Here is a 22975-nt window from a genome sequence, read left to right as displayed (position 1 = left end):
CTAAATGGAATGAGTCCCTTAGTGAGAGGGTGTTTCTCAGAGGCTAAATGGTAAAGCAGAAGCTTGTGCTTGTCGGAGGTTGGTAGCCAGTGCAAAGGCTGTCTATTGTTTTGTTAATTAGTACATTTTTGAGGCTGTTGCTTTATGGGCCTCTTATGCAGACATTTTGAAATCTGATCCTCTAACAATGTTCTTAAAGATTTTCTGAAAACTCATTCTAGGTCACACTCTTATCAGTGTAGAGTTCTCAGGCCAAGAAAAGAGTTACATATGTGGCTAAAGAGCAGCTTAACTGGAAGGTAATTGAACCACGGGAGCATCAGAATTCTGGCTGAAAGGATTTATCAGCCCACCCCATCCCTGCATCAGTTCTCCGGTGGCATTGAGCAATTGCGTTTCCTTCCAAGCTAACACAACAGTTTCTAGTAATATTGACAAAGAGGGAAGTCTTTTGCTTTTGGCTCTCTTAGGTGTTGTTGCTGTTATTTCAGGATAGGCCCTCCCAGAAAGATTTAATGTGGCCTCGTGAATTAAAGATGAGCTGTACCATGCCTGTTTCTTCCATATAAGGGGCAGTTTGAGGGAAAAGAGGGGAGGGCAGGGGGAACAGAAAAACCCCAAAAGACCCAAACTTTTCTCCGTATAATACTGCCTAGGGTTAGAGTGTAAATTGTTAATGACTACGCATTAACAGTCGTTGTATTGTGCAGCCTTACCTACAGGGAAAACATAATATTTACAAGGGATTGGGGTGGGGGCGTGTCTCCTGGAAGACACCTCAATGTTATTAATGTTCTCAAGATTCTAGTTCAGGGGAATAATGCAGTAGAAATCTGAACTCTTAACACATCTCAGCTATTTTGTGGTCCATTTGAGAAACATTTTTCTTGTGTATTCTCATTTGTCCAAAATATTTGAGGATGCTACATGCAGTAGTTGCAGTGTTTTCTCTGGAAATCTTCAGGAAGGTCCTGAAGATTCACTTTCTGTCCAAGTTCCAGAAAGTGAAGATATGTTAATGAAGGCAGTCCTTCTTGACTCTTTAGGGCAAGGAGGTAAAAAGATGGATGAGACTCTTTTGTCAGGTCTTCAGTAATCACTGCTGATACTTCTAACATGATAATTCTGAAGGAGGATTAGCCAAGTAACACAAAGAACTGATTCTGGAAAAAAAGTAGTGCAAAAATGCCGACAATTTCTTTTTATTCAGTGTTATCTTGCCAACAATTTGAGGAGAATTGTTGTTTTGTTTTCCAGTCACCATCAGATCTTTGTAACAGCGAGAAAGTGAGGGTATTCTAGGGTAGCTGGTGACTCAGCAAGACAATCTGTCAATGACAGGAAATAAAGCTGGCCTGATCTGGCCAGCAATCTGCATCTTAAATGTGCTGCAGCAGGGAGGAGAGTGGGGTATAGCATATAGCACTTGGTTCTTATCTCTGGTCTTCCACCATGCGTATTGCCAGAAATCTTCACAATAGAATTCCCTAGTGGAGTGAGTGGAGATCTGAGCAGTAGTAGTCTGAAAAGAAATGTCAAATACTTGATAACAGGCTATCATTTATGAGTAATCTTTCACAATTTGTATCCCTGCCTCAATCTGAGTCTTGTGCTACACAAAAATAATTGGAAGCTAAGAAGGTTCGCCCTGACTTTGTTGAATGTAAGAATTTAAATGACAATCCCAAGTTAAGAGCGAGCGTGGCAGTATTTGGTAAGGACATCTGTTGTCAAGTTGGTGGTGATGTCTGAGGGTGTTTTGGATGTGAGCTGAGGTGCAGGTACAGTAGTAACTTGTGTTTAAATATACTGGAGGCCCAGATTCTCAGGAAACATGCTTCCGGGCTGATCTGATGAGGAAATTGAAAGATTGGCAAGGCATTCTCTAAGTCCTGTAACTATTTGTCTGACAGGTTCAAGGGCCTCAAGCCGACTGTTATCCTTCTCTCCCGAGGAATTTCCGACGCTGAAAGCAGCTGGCGAGCAGGACAAGGTTGGCAAAGAAAAGGGCGCCTTAGATCCGTCGTATGGGCCAGGACCAAGCCTCCGCCCCCAGAGTAAGCGAATGTGGCTTTCTGCCTTGCCCCAGCTCAGAATCCCTTAGCTTGTGCTTCGGGCAGGGGCTGCCCTTTCACAGCATTGTTAGATATTCCATCCCTACGTTGGTTTTTAAACAGTTATGAGCTCACGTATGTCACGTTGCCTAGTAAATAACCACAGATCCTTTGCTTGAGTTCTGTCTTCAAGACAGCCAATATGGATTGTAATCTACTGCATCGTTTCATTAAAAACTGCTGTGTGCAGGAGCAGAGAGGGTTTATGTTGTTCAGTGTCTTGTAACATAGTGATGCTGCAAAACAGGGACATTCCCGTGGGCTAGGGGAGAGTTTTAAGTGAAGCGAGTGTGTAGTGTAGTGCAGCTTCTCTTTGAGTGTTTCTTCATGACCTTTAATTCTGTGGGATGAGCGCTGTGGTGATGTGTGTCAGAATTTTTGTTGAAACTTAAAGTTATTGACAAACGAGGACACCACTGGTGCAGTAATTACCTAGTAACAGCTGATGCTGCTGGTCTCTTGGGAAAATAAATGCATCTGGAAGTTTTCCTCAGTCCCTGATGTTTTCCTACATTCTCTGCGTAATTAGGACTTGACCAGAGCATTTTAGTTTTGAGACTTTCTGGCGAAGTGACTGTCTGCAGTTACAGATGTTAACATAATTATTACCTCTTGTCCAGATGTCACCAGTTGGAGGGAGGGCGGTGGGAGGAACATCACCTCTGCCACATCTCTGACCGCCTCCCCTGCTGAGCTGGGCAGCAAGACCTCGACCACCGGAGACGGAGCCCCCTCCTCAGTGAGTGCCAGCGATCCGAAGGAGCCGTCTCTCCGCCCAGCTCAGCCTCTCCGTAAAGGGGCTTCGCAGTTCATGGGAAATGTCTACCAACCACCTACGTACCATGACATGCTACCTGCTTTTGTAAGTTGCCCTTTTCATACAGCTTTGTAATGTCCTTGCTTCTCATAACATGGTGTGAGGGTTGAGGAACTCAGCTAAGATAGCATTTTTCTAGACTCTCCTCTGAGTCGGCTCCTAGGAGTTGCTCAGAGTTCCTTCCATTTATCTATTTTTAGTTTTCCCTGTTGTGCCTTTACCCTTTGATGCTGGAATAGTGTAGCAATAATGTGCTCTGAGGAGAAATGAAACAGATGCAGCCTTGCTTAGCCCAAGGAAAAGTTGCTGCTTTTCCTCTGGAGCTGGAGAAGTAACATGTCTGTTAGCCAGCAAGACATGAAATGTTTGTTTTCCTTTTGTGTAGTCGCAGCTACCATGCTGCATGTGTTGTAACCTAATCTGGGTAAGCCTTGTGGCAGTGTGAATAAGCAGGCTGTTGTTTGCTTTGTTCCAGATGTGTCCACAACAGCCACCTGAGACCCCTGCATCGCTGGACCGAGGGTCTTTCCCCCTTCCTCAAGTTCGGCTTGAGCCTCGTGTCCCTTTCAGACAATACCAGATGAATGACCAGGATGGGTAAGGCTCCTGTGACTGTTCCACTTGAGAGCCTGGTTTGGGTTGTGAATGGGACTTGGGCTGTGCAAGAATTTGGACCGAGGATGCAGTTGTGAGGTTATAGACGGCTGCAGAGGAGGCCTGATGTTTACTCAAAGGATCAGTGCTTTGCTCCAGCAGCAGCAGCAGAAACATTGCAAGGTTTTGAGTACTGTGTGTCAGGAGCAGGTGGATGTGTAAAGCTGGGGTGTGTGGTTGCGGACTGGCAGGCGTGCAGTTCTGATCTATAAGCCCCAGGAACTTGGTACCAGGTTGGTAGGGAAGAGAAGCTTTGTTGGACAGAGAGGTACTTGGAGTCTTTTTATATAAGCATATGGTAGTAAAGGACTGATTGGCTGTTACAAACTCAATTGCATGTTCCTTTCTTTACTATTTCTAACTTTTTTTTTTTTTTTTTTTGCATTTCCCCATAGAAAAGAGAACAGGCTTGGCCTGTCCCGCCCAACACGTCCAATGCGGCAGGGAGAGCGAGCACCTCGGCCCACCATTATCAACGCAGAGAACCTGAAGGGGCTGGATGAACTAGACAATGATGCAGATGATGGGTGGGCAGGTAAAGTACCTCCATCCTCTAGCTTCAGTCAGTGATTTAGAAGGAAAGCATAGCATTTTTCCTCCGTGCAACATGAAATAGAGCCATTAGAATATTCTGGCTATTTCACTGCCATGAGCTGGATGAGGGAGGAAGGAAGGGGTGGTTTGTGCAGCTGTGAAATTGCTGTTGGTGTAAATGATGACACAATGGATCCTTCTGATCCTTCCATCACACAGTACTCATGGAACTGGATCTGAAGACGTCTAAAAACTGAAAACACCACACAGCAGCAGGATAGCAGTATGACTGCTGGGAAGAAGAGTTAGCCCCATCTTTTCAGTCATAGCATTCAGCATGCAGTTGCACACAGTCTAGTTTGGTAGCTGCGTCTTCATTTGCAGCTTCCCTTCCCAGACTGCTTGCTGCACAGCTTTTGGGACCAACCCAGCTTGGTCAGTAGTGTGGGTCTGTCCTAGTCATATCACTTCCAGGACCTCTGCTGGACGCTGTTTTCCCAGTAGCATCTGATTTAGTGCCAGTGAAGGCATAAGCTTTATCAGGACAAGGCAGGCAGGCCCTGTTTGTTTTCTCTCACACGTCCCTTCTCCAATTCTGCTGTCTCAGGTATTCATGATGAAGTGGATTACTCTGAGAAACTCAAGTTTAGTGAAGATGAGGAAGAGGAAGAAGTTGTTAAAGATGGACGACAGAAGTGGTAAGAACTGGCTGTGTTCCCACCTATAGTTGTTTCAATACGGTTAAACAGTACTGGGATCATGTTAAAACTTGTTTCATACATAGAGGCTTGATATTTTTTTTAGCCCCACCCCCCTGGCTTTTTTGATTCCATCTGTTGGCTTCTTAGTGGGCCTCAAGGGTGTGTGTGGGTCATGGAACTGAGTCCCTTTTGTGTCTCACCTGCACAATAATGGTGTTAATTCTTAAGTGCCATAGGAAAAGCCCATTGCTTGGGCTTGTGTTTGTTTGTTTTGGATCCTTTGTTTCTGTTACAATCAACTGCTTTTGCCACTTGATGAGTAAGGCTGTGAGTGCTTTTTAAGGCACATTGCAATTGTAATAGCAAATCTGTTTTTATGACAGGAACAGCTGGGATCCCAGAAGGCAGCGACAGTTGTCCCTGAGCTCTGCAGATGGTGCAGATGTCAAACACACCTCCGAGGAAGGAAAGAACTGGGGCGAGTCAGTTGGCTTGTCCCGGACAGTCAGGAAAGTGCAGGATTCACAGCCACCTCCAAGGAAGATGAATGGTTGGAGCTCTTCATCTGAATACCAGGTAGGTTGAACTCTTGTGAATGGGCTCGTTGTGCTGGGCTGGTGGATGAAACACATTGCTGTCATTAAGAGACCTGCGTGACGCTTTATTGAAAACAGGATGCTGATAAATTTCTCAGTTCTTTGCTTATATCTGGCTAGAGAGAAACCCATCTGCACAGCACTGCCACTAAAGAGAGGAAGTGGAATTTGGTCTAGAGCAGTAGGTTTGTCAGACAGTTAGAAAAAGGAGTAACTGAATCAGACAGCAATAACTCCTCATGAGAAGTGGGGATGTGTGTGCATGAGGATGGAGGCAGATGGGAGGAGATTTTCTGAGCACGGGCTGCAAAGTTCAAGGCAGAGGATACGTTCGGGTCATGCTCACTGAGGAATGTTTTTCCTTTGGCAGAAACCCTCCATGGGAAGCGTTCTCAGGCAGCAGTCCCTCGAGGATAAAGAAGAAAAAGTGCCACTGAGACAGAAGTTTGTGCACTCTGAGATCTCAGAGGCAGTTGAGCGAGCCAGGAGGCGACGGGAGGAGGAAGAGCGGCGAGCCAGGGAGGAACGTCTGGCAGCCTGTGCTGCAAAGCTGAAACAACTTGATCAGAAGTGCAAACTGGCTCAGAAGAACGGGGAGACCCAGAAACACACAGAGAATGAAGACCTACGACCCCCAAGCACAGAAAAAAGTGCCGTGCAAGAGAATGGACACACTTTCCGTAGAGGTACAGAAGCATTTACTTGCCTTGTAAAAACAAGTGTGTTTTGTTTTTTTTTTTTTATATGGTGCTGTCTTTTACCTGAATTGTGTGTGGAGTGGGAACTTGGGGAGTATTTGAGTTGCTCTTAAGAGCTTAAGAGCTCGTCTGCTTCATGTATCCTACAGAGTATTATGGATTGGTGATGAAGGTTCATTTTATTAAAAAAAAAAAAAAAAGCATCCTATTGAAACAAGCACAGACTTCTGTGGTTGTCTTATGCATGCTCAATCAGCTGTACTAGTTAGAGACCTTGTTGGAACGGGCCTCTTGTTCTTCTTGTGGTTGGATGATCCTATTAAGAAAGTGCTCATGGGCCATGGGTTACAAAATCAGTTTATTAGTAAGTGCTGGCAGATAGGAGGAATAACAGGGGAAACGGGCTTTCTCCCACAGTGCTGCAGCAGAAGGCTGACAGCAGAGGGGGATCTTGAAATCTCTTGCTAAAACAGGAGTGACAAAGCCCCTTAGAACTGTCAGGGCAAATCAGGTTGTGTATGAGGTGCTATGTATGACTGTAATAAAGTTCAACCACATTAACAGCCAGGATGTGCCCACGCTTGTGCATGTTGTGCTGTGGTGGTGTGCACAAGCCATGTCACAGCAGGACTCACCAAGGCTTATTTTCTTCTCTCCAGCAACCCCTGAGTTTCACGCACAGGATGTCTCTGTTGGATATCTGGAAGAGGAGACTGCTGCCCCAGCAGCAGCCGCCCAAAGCAGCAGTGAGGAGGAGCTCAGAGAAGCTCCCTCCCCAGCACAGGAATTCAACAAATACCAGAAGTCTCTTCCCCCACGATTCCAAAGACAACAGCAGCAACAGCAGCAGGTAATAAATAGGTGGGACGCTCCCTCCCCTCTTCTTTGGACTCCCACATTAGCATTTTTCTGTCTACTTCTTACCACTGTAAGCACCAAATAACCGACTCTCCTTGTTATGGGAGATGACAAAAGAGAGTTCTCCCCCAGCCTTTTTTACTGTCTTGATCACAGATCTCTACTGTGTAATGTGGCTAAAAGGGCTCTGTAGATTATGTGAATTGTGTGCTTTCCTATGCTGGAGCTGTTGTGCTTTCAGTAGCTGGGGAGAGGTGTGGGGAGGCCAGATTTGTCACTTGTCTGAGAGAAAAGTAGACACCGTTGTCAGAAATGTTGCCTTGTCTGGCGCTGCTGCCTCAGTATCTCCTGATAATGTGACATCTTGGGGCTGGGGTGTGTAGCAGAGCAAATGTGTGCACATAAAAGAAGCCAGGGACTTTTCACCTTCCCATGTCCAAAGTCAAAAAAAGCAGCACTGGGTACTCTGGTGCTTACTGTTGGCCTGATCCAGCAAAGTGTCTGAGCACCTTTGGCTGGCAGCGAACCTGGTGAGCATCTGGGCTTGTTCCCTGGCACGGGATGGAAGCTTCTGTTCTTCAGCACAGCTGCAGGGACAGGGTGCTGAATATACAGGCCAAGGGAAAGGAGGCTGCTGAGCTGAATCCCTTTGGGGATCAGCTGCTTCTGTTTGATTTTAGCCTCACTGTGTCCTTACCCCGTTGGGTATGGCAGCTATTTGCAAACTGTGGTCAGGGTGGCAGGTGGTTGGACTCTGCTTCGAGGCTGGATGTGAGCGGTATAAAGCAGCACGCTTTGAGCTCCACTTCCTGCCTTTGCAGAGGGAGGTTATTCTTTTATCTGCTCTCCTTTTCTACCTAACCTTTTTTTCCTATGAGTTGCTTGTAGATCATCATTTTCTTTGCCCCGTAAATATGCGTTTGTTTCTATTTGTTTCATTTTTGGTTCACTGAAAACTCTCTTGGGGCTCTCAGAGACCAGCCTGAGCTACCTCTCTCATACATCTTGCATCTTTCCCAGCTTTATGGTACTTCATATTTCATACGTGCTTTCCAGCTCTCTCAGCTGCAGTGAGTCTCCTAGAGCAGCAGAATCGAGCCAAGGGGCAGAATATTCAGGCTTGTGATAATGCAGAGTTAATTGTCATTCTTCATAGAATGACCACTTGAAATGTGATATAATCAACCCTGCTGCAAACTTTAGTGAAGAGCCAACGTTTGGCTTTTGCTTGGAGGCTTAGTAATTACTCTTTCGTGGCTGTTCTCCTGTGCTTGTTATTGGGCAGTTGGCATTTTCATGAATCAAACGTACAGCAGCAAATGTTGCTAATGTTACTCTTTGAGAGAGATGATCTGAAACTAAAAATAATCTGAGACTCAAAATAATTGGATGTCTTTAACCTGAGGTGGTATTAGCATGACAACATTGTTACTGGAAGAACATTAAATTTTCATTTTATTGCTCTTACCATTTGTATTGTTAGTAAGTATAAAGCAGTTTGTATTTTGGGTGCTTTGTGTTGCTGCTTTTGTAGCAGTGGCTACATGAAAAGAAGAAAATAAAAAATAGGCTGGTGGCATTAAGGAAGCATTTTCTCCAAGATCCTGGAGTGCTAAGTAATCAGAATCTGTGCGTTAATCTGTTTTTTCTCTCTTGACATAATGACACACCAGATTTAAGGGTTCCCCTCTTGCTCTGCAGTAGGGGATTGCCTTTTTTGTAAACAGTTGCAGCATCTGACACTGCTGTAAGCTTAGTAAGAAGAACGTGGTGGCAAGCTTGACAGGTAAATAGGGGTATTTCATGTTAATTGGAGTTGTTTACATTTTGAAAGCTTTCTGCAGTACACAAAGCTCCCTTCAAATACAGGTTCTTCTTGGACTCTAGGCAAAAGTTAAATGTTAAGTCAAATTAGCTGAGGACTGTTAGGATGTTAAAGGAAGGTGTGCTGGCCTTGGGGGAGATGGGAAACAACCCAGCAGTGTCAGTCCGTCTCTGTAGGACGTACAGGAAACACTATACAATATTAATAGCTCTCTTAATTGAATTTAGGATGTTCTTATCTAATCTGTTTGCTTAACAAGAACAGAAGTATTATGCATACACACTAAACTTATAATTGCATTTTCTTCAAAGAGCAACATCTTCTGAAGTATTTAATTCCAATTAGGAAATGATGTTTGACAGGAAGCTGTCCTATATTTCATAGAAGTGCTGGGAAAAATCTGAACTCATGTCTTGAAAGTGATCCTTTGCATTTGGCAGTATGCCGTGGCCCATAGTGGTGGCTTAATCTCACGTCTGCATTTACTGTGTCTTGGGGATTTAAAGAATAGCAATTGCTGCATTCCCAGTTTGTAACGAATTTCCCTGAACTGCTCTACCCTCTGCTCTGATTTGTTTTTGAGCCTCAAATGCGTTGAATGTGTTTTCCTTGGGCTGGCTGGGTTGCAAGTGTGATTCCTGGCACTGTAACAGTTGGTGTCAAACAGCCCATCCTTCGTCCCTGCAGGAGCAGCTGTATAAGATGCATCACTGGCAGCAGCCACAAGTCTATCCTCCCCCGTCCCATTCCCACCCCCAGCGGACATTCTACCCACCACACCCCCAGATGCTTGGCTTTGATCCTCGCTGGATGATGATGCCCTCCTACATGGACCCTCGTATGGCCCAGAGTCGCACCCCTGTGGATTTCTACCCTTCAGCCCTTCACCCTTCAGGTAAGGTATTTCCAGTATTTCCCTTTATCGTGGCAGTTAACTTTCCAGATACCAGACAAGTTACTGCAGATGTTTCTCAGACCTAAGACTGGAAGTTGGTTTTCTGGATTGTAGAACGCAAGGAATGCGTTACAGTCCTAGAGCTTCCGTGAGAGCCCAGGTGCCTGATGTCCTCAGGACTGGGCTTTCTGGTCTGTGTGTGTTGGGGGGAGCATTTGAGCTGTTGAGATAGTTACAGCTGTTCTAACTTGCTGTGCTTCATCCACCTGCCCTCTGCCCAGATTTCTTAGCCTGATTGGCTGTGTTTGGCCTTCTCTAGGGATGGGAAATTTAGGCACAGTGAGGGCTAAAGAGAAAGCAGAGGAGGTTGGGAGGGAGGACACCTGCCTGCCCATCCCCTGCACTGCACTGGGAGATCTTAGCAGCTGTGGAGCCAGAGCAGTTGTAAAGGCAGACCTTGCCTGTTCCAGGAGAATGTTTGGGAGTGACTGTAATTGTTTGAAATCTTGATAGGCCTTCAAGAAATGTGACAGAAAAATTTTGTAGTTCCCGAGCTGTGTGCTTTTAGCACCTTTTTACCTTCTAACTGATCTTCGCAGATGTGAATATAAACATTGGGATGTATAAATCGTTCCCTTGAGTTTGCAGCTTGTTTTATATACCTGTTCATTTTCAAGTTAGTGATGGTGTGTGGTGTGTAAGCTGGTCTCTGAAAGCCGTGTCACCTTCTGTATCATTCCCAGTACATTTCCCAGCTGTGTGTTTCCCAAACACAGGCTCCTTTCTTACAGAAAGGTTTCCATGGCTGCAGTCACCCGCAGCCCTGGATGGAAGGGGAGTCAGGCTAGCAGTAGTAGACTGTTAATTCCTTTTGGCAGTGAGATCCTAGCGTTAATGGTGTGAACTCTGTCTTGACCAGGAATTATGAAGCCCATGATCCAGCAGGACTCCATCGGTGGGAGCAGCTGTCGGTCTGAAGATCAGAACTGTCAGGCAGGGCAGGCAGAAAGGAAAGCTGCTCCCATGGACCCTGTGCCGGTGTGGGGCCAGGAGAGCTACACATCTCTGCAGAGCAAAGGGTACTCCCTGTCACATCAGAAACAGGCTGACAACATCACCATGGAGGGGCTGCATGCCAGGTGAGTGCACAATTCCTGTCCTCACACGTGCTGTGATGGGAGGCAGGCTGTGGCAGGAGGCCGTGCTGCCATTACAGGTCATCTCCTACTGAAAAGCGGGCTTAGAGTTGACCCCAAAAATGTCTCTGAGCAGGCCAAGATACTGATCTGGTAGCAGCCTTACACTGTTGAGTTCCTCTGTTGTGAAGGTGCTTATGGACTGAGTTAACTGAGTTTTTCTGTCTGAGGCCAGTCCGTGCTCACCAGCCTGGAGCTTTGCAGGGCTGTTCAGTAGGAGCTATGAGTCAGAAATTCTCACAGGTTCTAGTTTGTCTCCTTGTTCTTTGATATTTCCTGAATCCAACTACTTGTTCTCAGATCTCTATGTATGGTGGAGACTGAATCTTCCTTTATTTCTGAAGTTTGCTGCCCATCATAGGAACTGCTTTAGCATCCATTGATTTGACAAGCCAGGCGATACGGCTTGGAGCCACAGCATTCGTGTATTTATAGGCCTGTTGTCTCCTGATGTAGAACAAAGCCTGCTTTATTTTTTTTCCACCTCTTGCAGTCAGCTTGGGCCCCTGGCCGCATGCTGTGCTTTGCATTAGCTGACTGTTTTCTGTTTGTTGTTTATCTCCTCCTCAGGAACGACAGCTCTTACTCTGCCTCTCCTGGAAGGCCAGAGAGTCTGAGCACGCAGCGAGATCTCTTTGAGGAGAGAGGGGAGGAGTACTTGAATGCTTTTGACAAGAAGGCCCAAGCAGACTTTGACAGCTGCCTGTCTTCGCAGAGGCTAGGCCAAGATCTCTTGTTTCAGCACCAGGAGAACGTGCAGGAAACCTGCCCTGGCAGCCGGCATGCAAACCTGAGGTGTTCACCTCTCGAGCCTGATTTTATCCAAGCAGAGAAGAAGCCTGAGTATAACGGCTGGGATATCAGCCACCATCAGAAACCCTCAGAAACTACAGCGGAAGTTGCTGAAGAAGCTCCCAGGGAGGAGCAGTCGTTCAGTGCTGACCCGTGGAAGAAAGAAGGAGCTAATACCAAACAGCCTGCTGAGGAGACGACGGAGTGGACCCCTGAAATCCGAAACACAAGTGGTCAACAGCAGGAGCAAACTGGGAGGACACGACGATCAGGCCCGATTAAAAAGCCAGTCCTGAAAGCCCTCAAGGTGGAGGAGAAGGAGAAGGAGATGGAGAAGGTTAAACTGGAGGGAGAGGACACCTCACGCTCACTGAAGGAGAAGGCAGCTGTTCAGAAGGTGGAAAATGAATCAGACGATGCTGCAACCTTGCTGAGCTCCACGCGTTACCTGCTGGATGACAAAGGTTCTTCCCAAGCCAGCCTTGCTCGAGAGGCTGAGAAGTCACAAGAGGAAGAGGAGGAGGAAGAGGAGGAAGAGAAACCAGAAAGATCCTGGGAGAACAAGCTGTCTAGAGAGTCCAATGATCTCCCTCCCACGAAAAGAAACAACTGGATCTTCATTGATGAGGAGCAAGCCTTCGGTGGGAGAGGTCAAGGGCGGGGGCGAGGGAGAGGCTTCAGGGAGTTCAGTTTCAGAGGCCGCGGCACTGTTGTGAGCACTCGGGGGGTCTACAACAACCAGCGGAGCAGCCGAGGGCGAGGGCTTCGGGAGTTCAACCAGCCCGAAGATTTCCCCAGAGGCAAGCCAAGGCGCCGCATTGCAAGCGAGACCCATAGCGAAGGGTCGGAGTACGAGGAGCTCCCGAAACGGCGCCGACAGAGGGGCTCAGAAAACAGCAACGAAGGCTCCGTGCTGGACAGGGAAGACAGCGATTTGAAGAAGGGAGACTTCAAAGAGTCGTGGAGGTCCAACAAAATCTATTCAGATGATCACACTAGTCTGGACCCTAAGATGAGGGCCCCGAGAGCTTTCGGGAGGTCACTGCCACCAAGACTGAGCAATTCCGGCTACGGGCGAAGGGGTTTCATGGGTAAGGAGCCCACCCAGTGGCAAGGCAGGAGCGGGGGAGCGGGGTGGCAGGAGTACAGCCACACCTCTCCATCGGACGCTTTTGGGAGCAGGCAGCAGTCGGACAGGGACTACATCCAGGATTCTTACAAGCACGTGGATTCCTTCTCCAGCCGGGTTTTTGAGGAGAGTCATCTGGATGACAAGAGGCACTTTTTCCAGGAGGATTACTCGGCGGATCAGGAGAACATAGAGAACAGGCCCTTCCGCAGGCGGCGTCCCCCCCGCCAGGACAAACCTCCGCGATTCAGGCGCCTGAGGCAGGAGCGGGAATCGGTCGGGCAGTGGAACCCCGAGGAGGGAACCCCCAACCTGCTGCCCAGCCAGTGGCCAGGAAGACCCAAGCTGCCCACGGCGGAGAAGAGCAGCATCTCGGGCAGGCGGTCTCCTGAGCTGTCCTACCAGAACTCCTCAGACCACGCCAACGAGGAGTGGGAGACAGCTTCTGAGAGCAGTGACTTCAGCGAGCGGCGGGAGAGGCGAGACGGAGTTTCGGAGGGTGAAGGGCAGCTTGAGGGCGGCCTCGGGAGCGGTAGCTTGGGAGAGAAGAGAGAGCTGGCGAAGAGGAGCTTCTCCAGCCAGCGGCCGCTCGTGGACAGACAGAGCCGCAAGGCTGAGCCGGCAGGCTACGTGGAGCAGTCAGTCAGGAGTGGTGTAGGAGCAGCCTCTCGATACGAGAGCCAGCAGAACGGGACGCTGATCAAAAGCAAAAGGTAGGGTTGCGTCCTGACGTGCCGATAGATGCCTGTCATTGGGTGTGCAGATGTCAGGGCAGTGGGGAAGGGATGGGTTGTGAGGGGGGAGCCGTTGCCTGTTTCTCTCAGTCTAGTGCAGGTGATTCCCAGCACCTCTTATCCAACCTCAAGATAAAGGATTTTGTCAGAACCAGTTGATTCCTTTACTACCACACTGGAAATCCAGTCGTGTGGAAGTTCACAACAGTGTAGGCATGACAGACCTCTGAGTTCCTGCCCTTCTTTGTCCTAGTTTCCTGCCAAGACAGCTCTGCACCCTCTGGTCTGCCTCTCACTAGAGGCTTGGAAGATAATGGAGGAAATCCTGATCTGTAACTCCAAACCTCTCCTGCTGTGGGTCCCTCAGGGAGTGTGCCAGAGAATAAAGCAAGGGTTGGGTTTACCCGGCATGGGTTGCTGTGGCTTGTGCAGGTTGAGCATCTCTAACCTGGCTTCCCAGGAGTGTGGTTGTGGCCTGAGAGCCACGTGTCATTGCCACTCCTAGCCATGTCTGAGCAAGGATTCTCTCAGTCCTTAGTGGAGGCTGGTGATGAATGGTAAGTGGTGCTGTGTGTTCCTAACCTGCTGGGAGGAGCTCCTCCCGTGAGTACTAAGGATTAAGTATTTCATTGCAAGCGTCTAGTGAAGAATCTGATGCCACCAACATCAGAGACAGGATGCTGGGTTAGCTGTGCCTTGGTCCTGGCCAATTTGGTAGCTACCTTATTACTTTCCACTCCTAGGAACAGGAGATAAAGGTCCTTGTGCAGCTTCATCGTATTGGGTTTAAAGCGCTGACAAATAAGCAACTTGTTCCTTGCTTGGCACCCAGCTCCCCCAACCCCAGGAGGGCAGTAGCTAATCGTAGCTTACATGGAAGTGAGGGAGAGGAAAGCTGATGTCAGGAAAGATGCATGCTGGTAGATAGAGAAAGTAAGGGAAGGGGAAAGTGCTCCCTGCCCCTGCTGCCTTTAATCATGCCTCTTTTTTGAGTTGAACCCTTGGGGAAAGGATGTGTGGATGATGGTCAAAGGGGCAAAAAATTCTGGGAGAAACAAAAAGGGGAAAATGACTTTTTTGGTTCAGTGTTGCCAGTTTCTCTCCATCTTCCTTCCCTTCAGCTTATGCCTGCCGGGAAGTGTGTGCCAATTGCAAAGATAAGCAGGGGAACGATTGGGCCAGTGTCACAGGAGGTCAGGAGACACTGGTTCAGAAGCACAGAGCCCTCCCATGGGGACAGGCTAGGTTATCAGCTCTGTTGGGGAGCAACGTGTTGGTTGACTCATGAGCACAGGTTCTATTTCCATCCCATTTCCTCTTCTAATGAGTTATGTGCTCAGAATTAATATCTACCTTCAGTTGCGCAAAGGCTGAAGAAGAATGAGATGTGATTAGAAACCTGGCAAGGAAAATGCATCCCATGGGGTTTTGTTTGTTTTCTTGCTGCTACTTTTCATCTTGTAACAAATCTAATTCCTTTCTCTTCTTTCCTTGTAGATCTCCAGAAGAAGGAGGAGGCCTTGGGAACACCAGTGGTGGAAGCAACCACTCCATTTACAGCCTGGATAGGGCCTCCCATGCTAACTCAGAGAGTGCTGAAGGGCCGGGTAAAAAGCCAGAGAAGGAGCCCAAATCCACTGCACAGAGAGCAAGCGAGAAGGGAGAGGTGTTGTCACAGTTCGAACTGAATTATGGAAGTGAGTGTCTTACTTCTTTTCTACGGGATAACGTGCTGTGACCGACTTCAAGCAAGGCAAATTCAAACCAGTGTAACTTAATAAATACGTGTCTAGATTATTTTCTGTTTACTTACACAGGAAGATTCCAGTGCGTCTAAATAGGGACGACATGGAAGGCAATTGGGTTTTAAATTTAAAACCCAAACTTTCAGCCAGATCTGACAGAAATAAAATCTATCTTCCATGGAAAGTTTGGTTTTAGTAAGCTGTTAAATTTCAAGCCCAAAATACATTACATAGTGAGAAGGAAATTGAAAGAACATCTAAAGTGGGCCTCAGGTTCCTTCCTGCTGATAACACATCTGAAGTTACTTGAGCTAACACATGTTCCCAAGCTCTCCCAGCTGGAGCATGCTCACCTTGAGGCAGAGGACAGCAAAGCAGTGGTGGACAATGTGACACTAGATGTCTGTTCTGTGCCTTAGTTTTCAAAGCTTAGCTGCAGTGCTGCTGCCTAAACTTGTTTGCTTGTGTATGGATTCTATTTGGAACACACTCTTTAAATGAGTGCAGTTATAAAGCTTTATATGGATACACACATGCACAACTTTTATTTTTTTTTTTTTCCCATGTGCACTTTGTTTAGGTACCATCATTGATAATCGGGTGTCGAGCACAGCAGAAGAGAATGAAGTAGGTTCAATGGCAGGTGAAGGCTTCATTGAAGTTCTTACCAAAAAGCAGCGCCGTTTGCTGGAAGAGGAACGGAGAAAGAAGGAACAGGCTGCTCAGGTAAGGAGTAGAAGGCAGAAGAAACTTGAACTCTTACGCTGTTTTGACAGTAGTCAGAGGTACAAGGCTGCCAAAAGTGTTTGGATAAGCAGAAAAATGCAGTTGGCGAAAGTAGGATTGACCTTGTATCAGGCCTGGGAAATGTATTTTGGCTCTGATGGCAGGGGCTGTTGGTCTGAAAAGGATAGTTTGAAGATTTCTGATTGTTCTCATCTAGCAGAATCATTAATTGTGAGTCAAGGAGGGTTTTTTAAAGTGAGACTTACTCAAAGCAACTTGGCTTACTGAGCGTGTTGGTGGGATACTGGGCAGCAGTGAGCAGTGGAGGACCTCTGCACCCTCTGGCCACATCAACGTGTTACTGTTAGAACAGGATGTGGTAGCGTCTTTGCCAGGCTTACCAGCTTTGTGTCTGGCCACCTTACCAGAAAGAAAAACAAACTGGAACTCTCACAGTTTTATGTTCAGAATAGGGTAATGGAGTTGATTTACAATAAAAGATTTAAGACTGTAATGTGGAGAGCTTAGTTAAGTAACATCTAGGAGGGAGGAATTTGTCTGCATGTACTAGGAGAAAAGAATATTTTAACGTGAAAGGAGATTTAATAAAATGTGGAGGATGAAATGCAAGTAAAAAGCATCACTGGGAAATGCTTTCTGGCAGAGGAGGCTCGTGGTGGGTGGAGTAAATCTTCCAAGCAAAGCTATAAAAGCCTGGTTGCTTGGTTTTTAAAATTAGCTGAGGACAACGTGTGAATGGGCAACAGGAATGGTCTTGAAGTTTTAAAGGGATGTGTTTCTCCCTCTGTTCTAAGCTTGGTACTGTGAAAGAGCCATCTCTGTATGGTGAAATTATGACTTGATCTTGCTTTGTCTGGAGCGAAGAAGAGGAATTAAGCAGAACAAGTCTGATGTACGAGTGATACCACTTTGCTTTGTGCTGCGAACACTCCCTAGCCCCCTGAAAAAAAAAAAAACAACATGCTGCTGAAGACAGCATTTTTTCACGATCTTGTGAAACACAGTTCTGTTGCATGGGTTAGAGGCTCTTGACATTGCAGTGTTTAGAAACCCAGGGATCAGACTTGCCTGGAACAGGCTTTGTTAGCCCCAGTTCAGAGACAGGTCCTACAGCCTGTGTCTTTTTCTCTGTCAGGCACCAGCTAAGGCCCGCGTCCTTCAGTCTCGCATTCCTCCTCGATTTGCTAAGAAGCAGAACAGCTTGTGCTTGGAGCAAAGTGATGTAACAGTGTCTGGAAACAGCCTGGGCACGGAGATCTGGGAGAGCAACAGCCCAGGTAAGTTTGTATGTTTGGTTTAGAGTATTTCATGAAAGTGGGGAATCCTCAGGTGTGTGTAGGAAGGACAGGGTGTCCGTGCTTATGAGGAGACAACTTCCTATTTTCTGATGCTGGAGGTGGGAAGGGAGCTAGCAGACATCTGTTCAAAACTGTACTGTTTAACCATCCTTCTCTTGTTGACCATGTCAGTCTCCTAATCTGGTTCCTGGGCCTTCTTGTAAGATCAAGGTCCTGCGCAATGTTTTTCTAGGCTTGTTGGGTTGGATCTACTTCAGCTGCTTTCTTATTGTGCCTTCCTCTTTTCTCATCCTCCATCACTGAATATCTAGAGCCTTCCTTGGTTCTGTCTCTGCTTCTTCTTTCTCCTATCGTTCTCGTGTTCCCAAAGAAATCTCTTGTCCCTGTTCTCTACCTCCCTCTCTGCAGCCTGTCTACTCTGTGCTGTCATGTCTCAGCTAACTGGGGAGCAATGGCTTTTTGTGGTGGTGAAAATATCCTTTCTCATGTCCAGAAACGGGATGTTAATCGTGCAGCATGCGTGGTGTACAAGATGTGCCCACAGTTTCGTGTTAAGCAGCTGAACTCTGCCCTCCCTTTTCTTCCAGCTCTTTCCGTTCAGTCTCCTGGAAGTGATTCCTGGAGCAAGCCTGTAAATACCTTTAATGGTACTGAATCTAGCTCCGCTGAGGTAAGTGGCACCTAATGTGCCATTCAGGTATCTCGTGTACAATGTACTGAAGTAGGTGGCTTATGCTTCTCCATGCTCCATCTGTGCTTAGTGACTGTCAGCTCTGCTTGTGCAATTTTAAACTGTCTCTCTGCAGCTCTGATTTGAGCTTCATGCTGCTCTAACCTAGAGGGCCAAGTGATGCGTAGCGCTACACATGGGTGTAAATCTGTAGTAACTCTCTGGTAGGGGTATTCCAGGGTTATGCTCCTAACTGGAGGCAGTGCGTTGTCCAGGATGGTGGAAGCCCATAGCTAATTTTTGTTTCATTCCATGAGCAGTGTGTAGCTATAGCCTAAACGCAGGGACGGCAGAGGAAGTTCCAGAATGCTTCACCTCTGGAGACCAGAGCCCAAATCTGGTTTGGGTTACAAGTGTCATGAGTTTGGCAGTCTCTGCCTTGTTGCCACGTGCGACACCTTTGCCTTTATTCTAAAGCCAGAGTCGGGTTAATGCTTTGGTTAGCCCAGCTCAGAGTTGTGTGGAGGTGAAGCAGTAGCCAAGGGATGCTGCAGGTCAAGACCAACTCCTTGCAGTTAACCAAGAATGTGATTTGAAAAGGGGACGTGGTCTTGCTGTTTTCTGGGATTTTTTTCCTCTTTTGTGGAGCTGGGTCGGAGTCCGGGGCTTTAACACATTTCGTGCTTTGCATAGCAGGGTTTTAAAGGCAGCCAGGGGGATAGTGGCATTGACTTGAGCGCGGAGTCTCGGGAATCCTCCGCGACCTCCTCTCAGCGCAGTTCTCCATATGGCACCCTCAAACCAGAGGAGATGAATGGGGCTGGCCTGGTGGATCCAAAGCCTGACTGCCAGAAGGAGCAAGTGCAGAAGCAATCTGATAAAAAGGTAATCTGGATTTGCAGCCAAGCCAGAGCACGTAGTGAGAGACCTTGTGAAGTGGTTCTGTTGTTCTTGATAGCATTTTTAAGGCTTGAGATTGGGTTATTTGGTCTTTGTGTCTCAGCCTCTCTGCTTTCCTGTTAAGGATTCAGATCAAGGCTCAGGACAGAACAAGGAACACAAGCCTGGACCAATCGGCAACGAACGCTCCCTGAAAAACAGAAAGGGTTCGGAGGGAACGGAACGGCTGGAAGGGAATATTCCCCCTGTTAACGGGGTGGAAATTCACGTGGATTCTGTACTTCCTGTGCCACCCATTGAATTTGGAGTAAATCCTAAAGTGAGGATTGAATTTAATTTTATCTTCTTGGTGGTTTGAGCTTGTCGAGATGTGGACGGTGGTTTGAGGCAGCAGGATTATTTAGAGGAAGCTTCCAGCATGTATGCTGTAGCTTTGCCTTAGATTTCATTATTGACACAAACCAGGTGCTCAAGATGTCTTGGCAAATGCATAATGTCCTTTTAGAAATAGTGTCCCAAGGACCAGTTGGGGTGGTGACAGAGGTGATGGACAAGATCATGGCCTTCTAAAGCTTTATGTGCCTCTGGGGGTTGTCTGCTACTGAGTGCTGAGAAGTGTCTCCATGTTCTCTTTCAGCAAGGCTTACTGGAGGACAGTCTTTAGTTTCTAGTGTCATGATTCAGGCTAAATTCATTAACCATGAGAAGCAGGTGGGTGGCCCTCAGGCCTCGATTTGAATTTTGTGTGTTCTGCTTTTTCAGGACTCTGACTTCAGCTTGCCACCTGGTTCTGCTTCTGGCACTGCAGCTAACCCTGTCACCAAATTGCAGGATGCCTTGGCCAGTAATGTAAGTATTTCTTTTTTTCTTTTGGCCTTGATTCATCTGAGCCTCTCCTTGGTTAAATCTCAGACACTTCCAAACAGAGCAAGCGTATTTATTTGCAGTTGACTTAACACTTGATGCTTGGGCATCACATATGACTAAAATCCATAATGGATATCTGTGCCCCCGAGGTACCTTGATGAAATGAGCATGGCTAGCTCAGGAGTGATACAGAGAGCAACTCCATTGTCATTCAGTGACCTGTGTAAAGCAAGAGGTTTAGCAGATCTCTGAGGTCTCCAGTTTCCTGCCCTGAGACACAGAAGAGAGCTGATAATGGACGTGATGTGGATAGTGGCATTCTTAGGCCTGGGCTGCTAGCTTCTTCAGAACACCTCATCTGCCACAGCAAGGCACAGAGCTGTATCTTGTTAGCCAGGCCCTCTGAGAGATTTTCTAGCTTGTTCTAGCCATCTGTGTATTTCATTATTTTGTATGAAAGAGTGAGCACAGCGAAAGCTCAGCTTGTGACTCAGCTGTGGACAGCAATGTGAAAAACTCACAAAGCTGCTTTTGAGATGCCTTCAAGTTTGTAGGCTGTTAGATTTAGGAGGTTTGTCTTAAAGGGTCTTTCTTTTCAGAAGTGCTCTTTCAGAAACAGATTCTGTCAGAAATTCAGGTACATTCCAAGTACGGTGGGGGGAGCACTTCTGCAGAATGAAGTTACTGGGTCAAATTGATGTTTAAATGGAAGCTGGTGTAATTCTACATAAAGGGAGTCCTTGCACACTGCCAAAGCTTAATTTATTCCATCAGCAGAGTGGATAACAGTTGAATGCAGCACTTAACTCCTGCAGTACCACTGAGGATTCAGTCCTTTGAGGTGTAGTTACTATAGCTGCCAGCTGAGGCTCTGGTGCCTCTTGAAATTCTCAATGGAGTTACAGAGTATTCACCATTTACCAATCTCCCCTCAGGCAGGGTTAACGCAGTCCATTCCCATTCTGCGAAGAGATCATCACCTCCAACGGTGCATTGGCCTGAACCCAATGTCCTTCCCCACTGCAGACCTTACTCTTAAGGTAGGTAAGCTGGCAGGTGTGCTCGTCCTAGGCCCGGCTGCCTTGTCTTCTTGACCAGGGTAGTGAGGGTGGAGAGATCTCTCCCAGAGTGTTTTGTCAGGCACTGCTGAATCTTTAATTAGCTCCTGTAAAAGTTATGCGTATGTTCTATTCAGCATGGGAGGACAGGGGTGGGTTCCAACAGTCCTGGATGCTGAAGTCCTTATTGTAAAGTAAAAAAAAAAAAAATGTCCAGCAAAGCTTTCCTGTTAGTGACTGTCTCAGTAGCTGGATAAGATAACTAACCAGTAATCCTAGACACCTACTGGTTTAAAAAAGAAAAAACGCAACATGAAAAACCACTTTACCCTGCACCCTCTCCCCCCCCAAAACAGTTCTGCAAATACCACAAGCGATGAATGTTTTTGATGGATGCTTGCCCATTGGGAATGGTTCTGAAGCCCCTTGACCTAAGCCGTGCTAGCTTTCCATTAAGCTTAGACTGGATTGAATTTGAAGTAAGAGTTTACAGATGAGCAGCTCTAGGCCTCAGTGTTCCCCTCCACACGTGAATTGTCTGCAGTTACTGCCCTTCATTTCCGTAGATGGAGTCTGCCCGTAAAGCTTGGGAGAACTCTCCTAGTTTACCAGAACAGAACTCTCCAGGAGGTGCAGGCTCGGGCATCCAGCCTCCTTCCAGTGTTGGAGCTTCCAATGGTGTCAGCTACAGCTCTTTTGGTGGAGTTTCTATGCCTCCTATGCCTGTGGCGTCCGTAGCACCTTCTGCATCTATTCCAGGTATTTGCAAACTGCAGCAGTAGTACTTGCACTGTTTGGTTGGATTCTAGTAGAGAGAGCACGGTGAGAAGAGCTTCCATGTAAATTAACAGACCGGTTGGTATTTAATGGATCCATAAGGAGAATCAGGCAAGATGGAAAAAGGGACTGTTTTCCCACATTAGAGAAGGTTACTTGAGTATTACCTACCCATCACTGTGTACTCAATAGAGTGGAAAGAAAGAGAAGAAACCTATGGCTGAGACACTTAACAATCCCGTTATCAAGCATTCTGGTACTCACTTTACTATGTAAAACTTTCTGTGTGTCACAAGTTCAGAGTACATTTTGCTCCGTGTACATAACAAAATACCTTACAGTTTGCATAACTCTGGGAGGTGAGAAGGTGTTGCTGTCCTTGAATTACAGAGGGAAAAGTTAAACACCATTTAACTTGACTGTGTTTATAATTAGGGAGAGTGTTAGGAAAAGAAAGAAGAAATGTACCTGGACTCTGATTCTTGGGTCCCAGAAGACCTCTCATGAATGCCTTTCTTACTTCTCAATTCAGGAAGGGAGTGGAATGTGCTGGGCAGAAGTGATAATGGGGCCACTGTAGGGAATATATTTGGAAAACAGATCAGTTCCAAGCATGGTGATTTCTTCTCTCCTCCACCCCGCCAAATTCTTCCCCCTTTTTGCTTGAAAATCCCTTGGTTCGAATATGTAAACAAAGGAGTGGCACACCACTTTCTTTTTGGTGCCACCCTTTGGTAAAAAATGACTTTAGATTGCTTGTGTGAAGGTCTCACACGCCATGTTTGCCCTTTCCATCCCTCGTAGTTGCAAAGGTAAAATGACTGTGGAGTCGGTTTCTGGCAGATAGGAAAAGTTTGGAGCGCAGGTGGCCAATTCCTGAACTGTTAGTCTTGATGGACCCGCAGGTCTCTGCAGCGTACCCTGCCTGTACAGTTACAGCCTGTCTTCTCTGATGTTCAGGTAACCATATTCCACCCCTGTATCTGGATGGCCATGTGTTTGCAAGTCAGCCCCGCCTGGTTCCTCAGACAATACCTCAGCAGCAAAGCTACCAACAGGTAAGGGAGAAATCAAACTAGCTAATGGTTTCTCAGGAAGTCTTTCAGGGTCAGAAACAAGAAGTCATTTATTTCTGTGGCAGCCCAAAGGGGCTCAGGTGTGGCTCCCTTTAGCTTCCTTGAATGCTGCTTCCCAGTAGGTGTTACAGGTTAGTGAAATGAAAGGGAGGGAATTGCTTTTTTCTTTGTACCAGTGCCTTTGTATCAATACTCCTGTTCCGTGGAAGAAGGAGGGGCTGGGTAAAGCTGCAGTGTAGGTAATTGTCACGGCACATTGACTCACTGAGGAAAATGATGGCTTTTTAAGAGCCT

At 46.9% G+C, this 22975-nt stretch overlaps 1 protein-coding gene across 12 annotated transcripts in view; it reads left to right on the top strand.

The window, feature by feature from the left end:
* The window catches only part of PRRC2B (proline rich coiled-coil 2B), a 49814-nt gene that overhangs the window by 17003 nt on the left and 9836 nt on the right, over positions 1-22975 (top strand). For 8 of the 12 annotated variants that reach the window (XR_011089240.1, XR_011089239.1, XR_011089238.1 and 5 more), the window contains exons 6-26: positions 1914-2057; positions 2735-2976; positions 3407-3528; positions 3981-4120; positions 4727-4817; positions 5204-5396; positions 5787-6102; positions 6774-6964; positions 9485-9692; positions 10612-10831; positions 11459-13522; positions 15041-15240; positions 15869-16014; positions 17171-17312; positions 17921-18003; positions 18697-18888; positions 19028-19222; positions 19666-19752; positions 20706-20810; positions 21395-21587; positions 22566-22663. Coding sequence is in view for 9 of the 12 variants with exons in the window: in XM_068657373.1 (XP_068513474.1) it covers positions 1914-2057; positions 2735-2976; positions 3407-3528; positions 3981-4120; positions 4727-4817; positions 5204-5396; positions 5787-6102; positions 6774-6964; positions 9485-9692; positions 10612-10831; positions 11459-13522; positions 15041-15240; positions 15869-16014; positions 17171-17312; positions 17921-18003; positions 18697-18888; positions 19028-19222; positions 19666-19752; positions 20706-20810; positions 21395-21587; positions 22566-22663 (5372 nt within the window). In the remaining 3 variants the exon portion in view is untranslated. The remainder of the gene's footprint in view (positions 1-1913; positions 2058-2734; positions 2977-3406; positions 3529-3980; positions 4121-4726; positions 4818-5203; positions 5397-5786; positions 6103-6773; positions 6965-9484; positions 9693-10611; positions 10832-11458; positions 13523-15040; positions 15241-15868; positions 16015-17170; positions 17313-17920; positions 18004-18696; positions 18889-19027; positions 19223-19665; positions 19753-20705; positions 20811-21394; positions 21588-22565; positions 22664-22975) is intronic. The other 4 variants (XM_068657377.1, XM_068657375.1, XM_068657378.1 and 1 more) reach the window with 3 other exon arrangements.

Source organism: Anas acuta, chromosome 20, assembly GCF_963932015.1.
Source record: "Anas acuta chromosome 20, bAnaAcu1.1, whole genome shotgun sequence".
Taxonomy (NCBI): domain Eukaryota; kingdom Metazoa; phylum Chordata; class Aves; order Anseriformes; family Anatidae; genus Anas; species Anas acuta.
The sequence above is the reverse complement of the archived record's forward strand: the minus strand, read 5'-3'. Positions and strand labels throughout refer to the sequence as shown.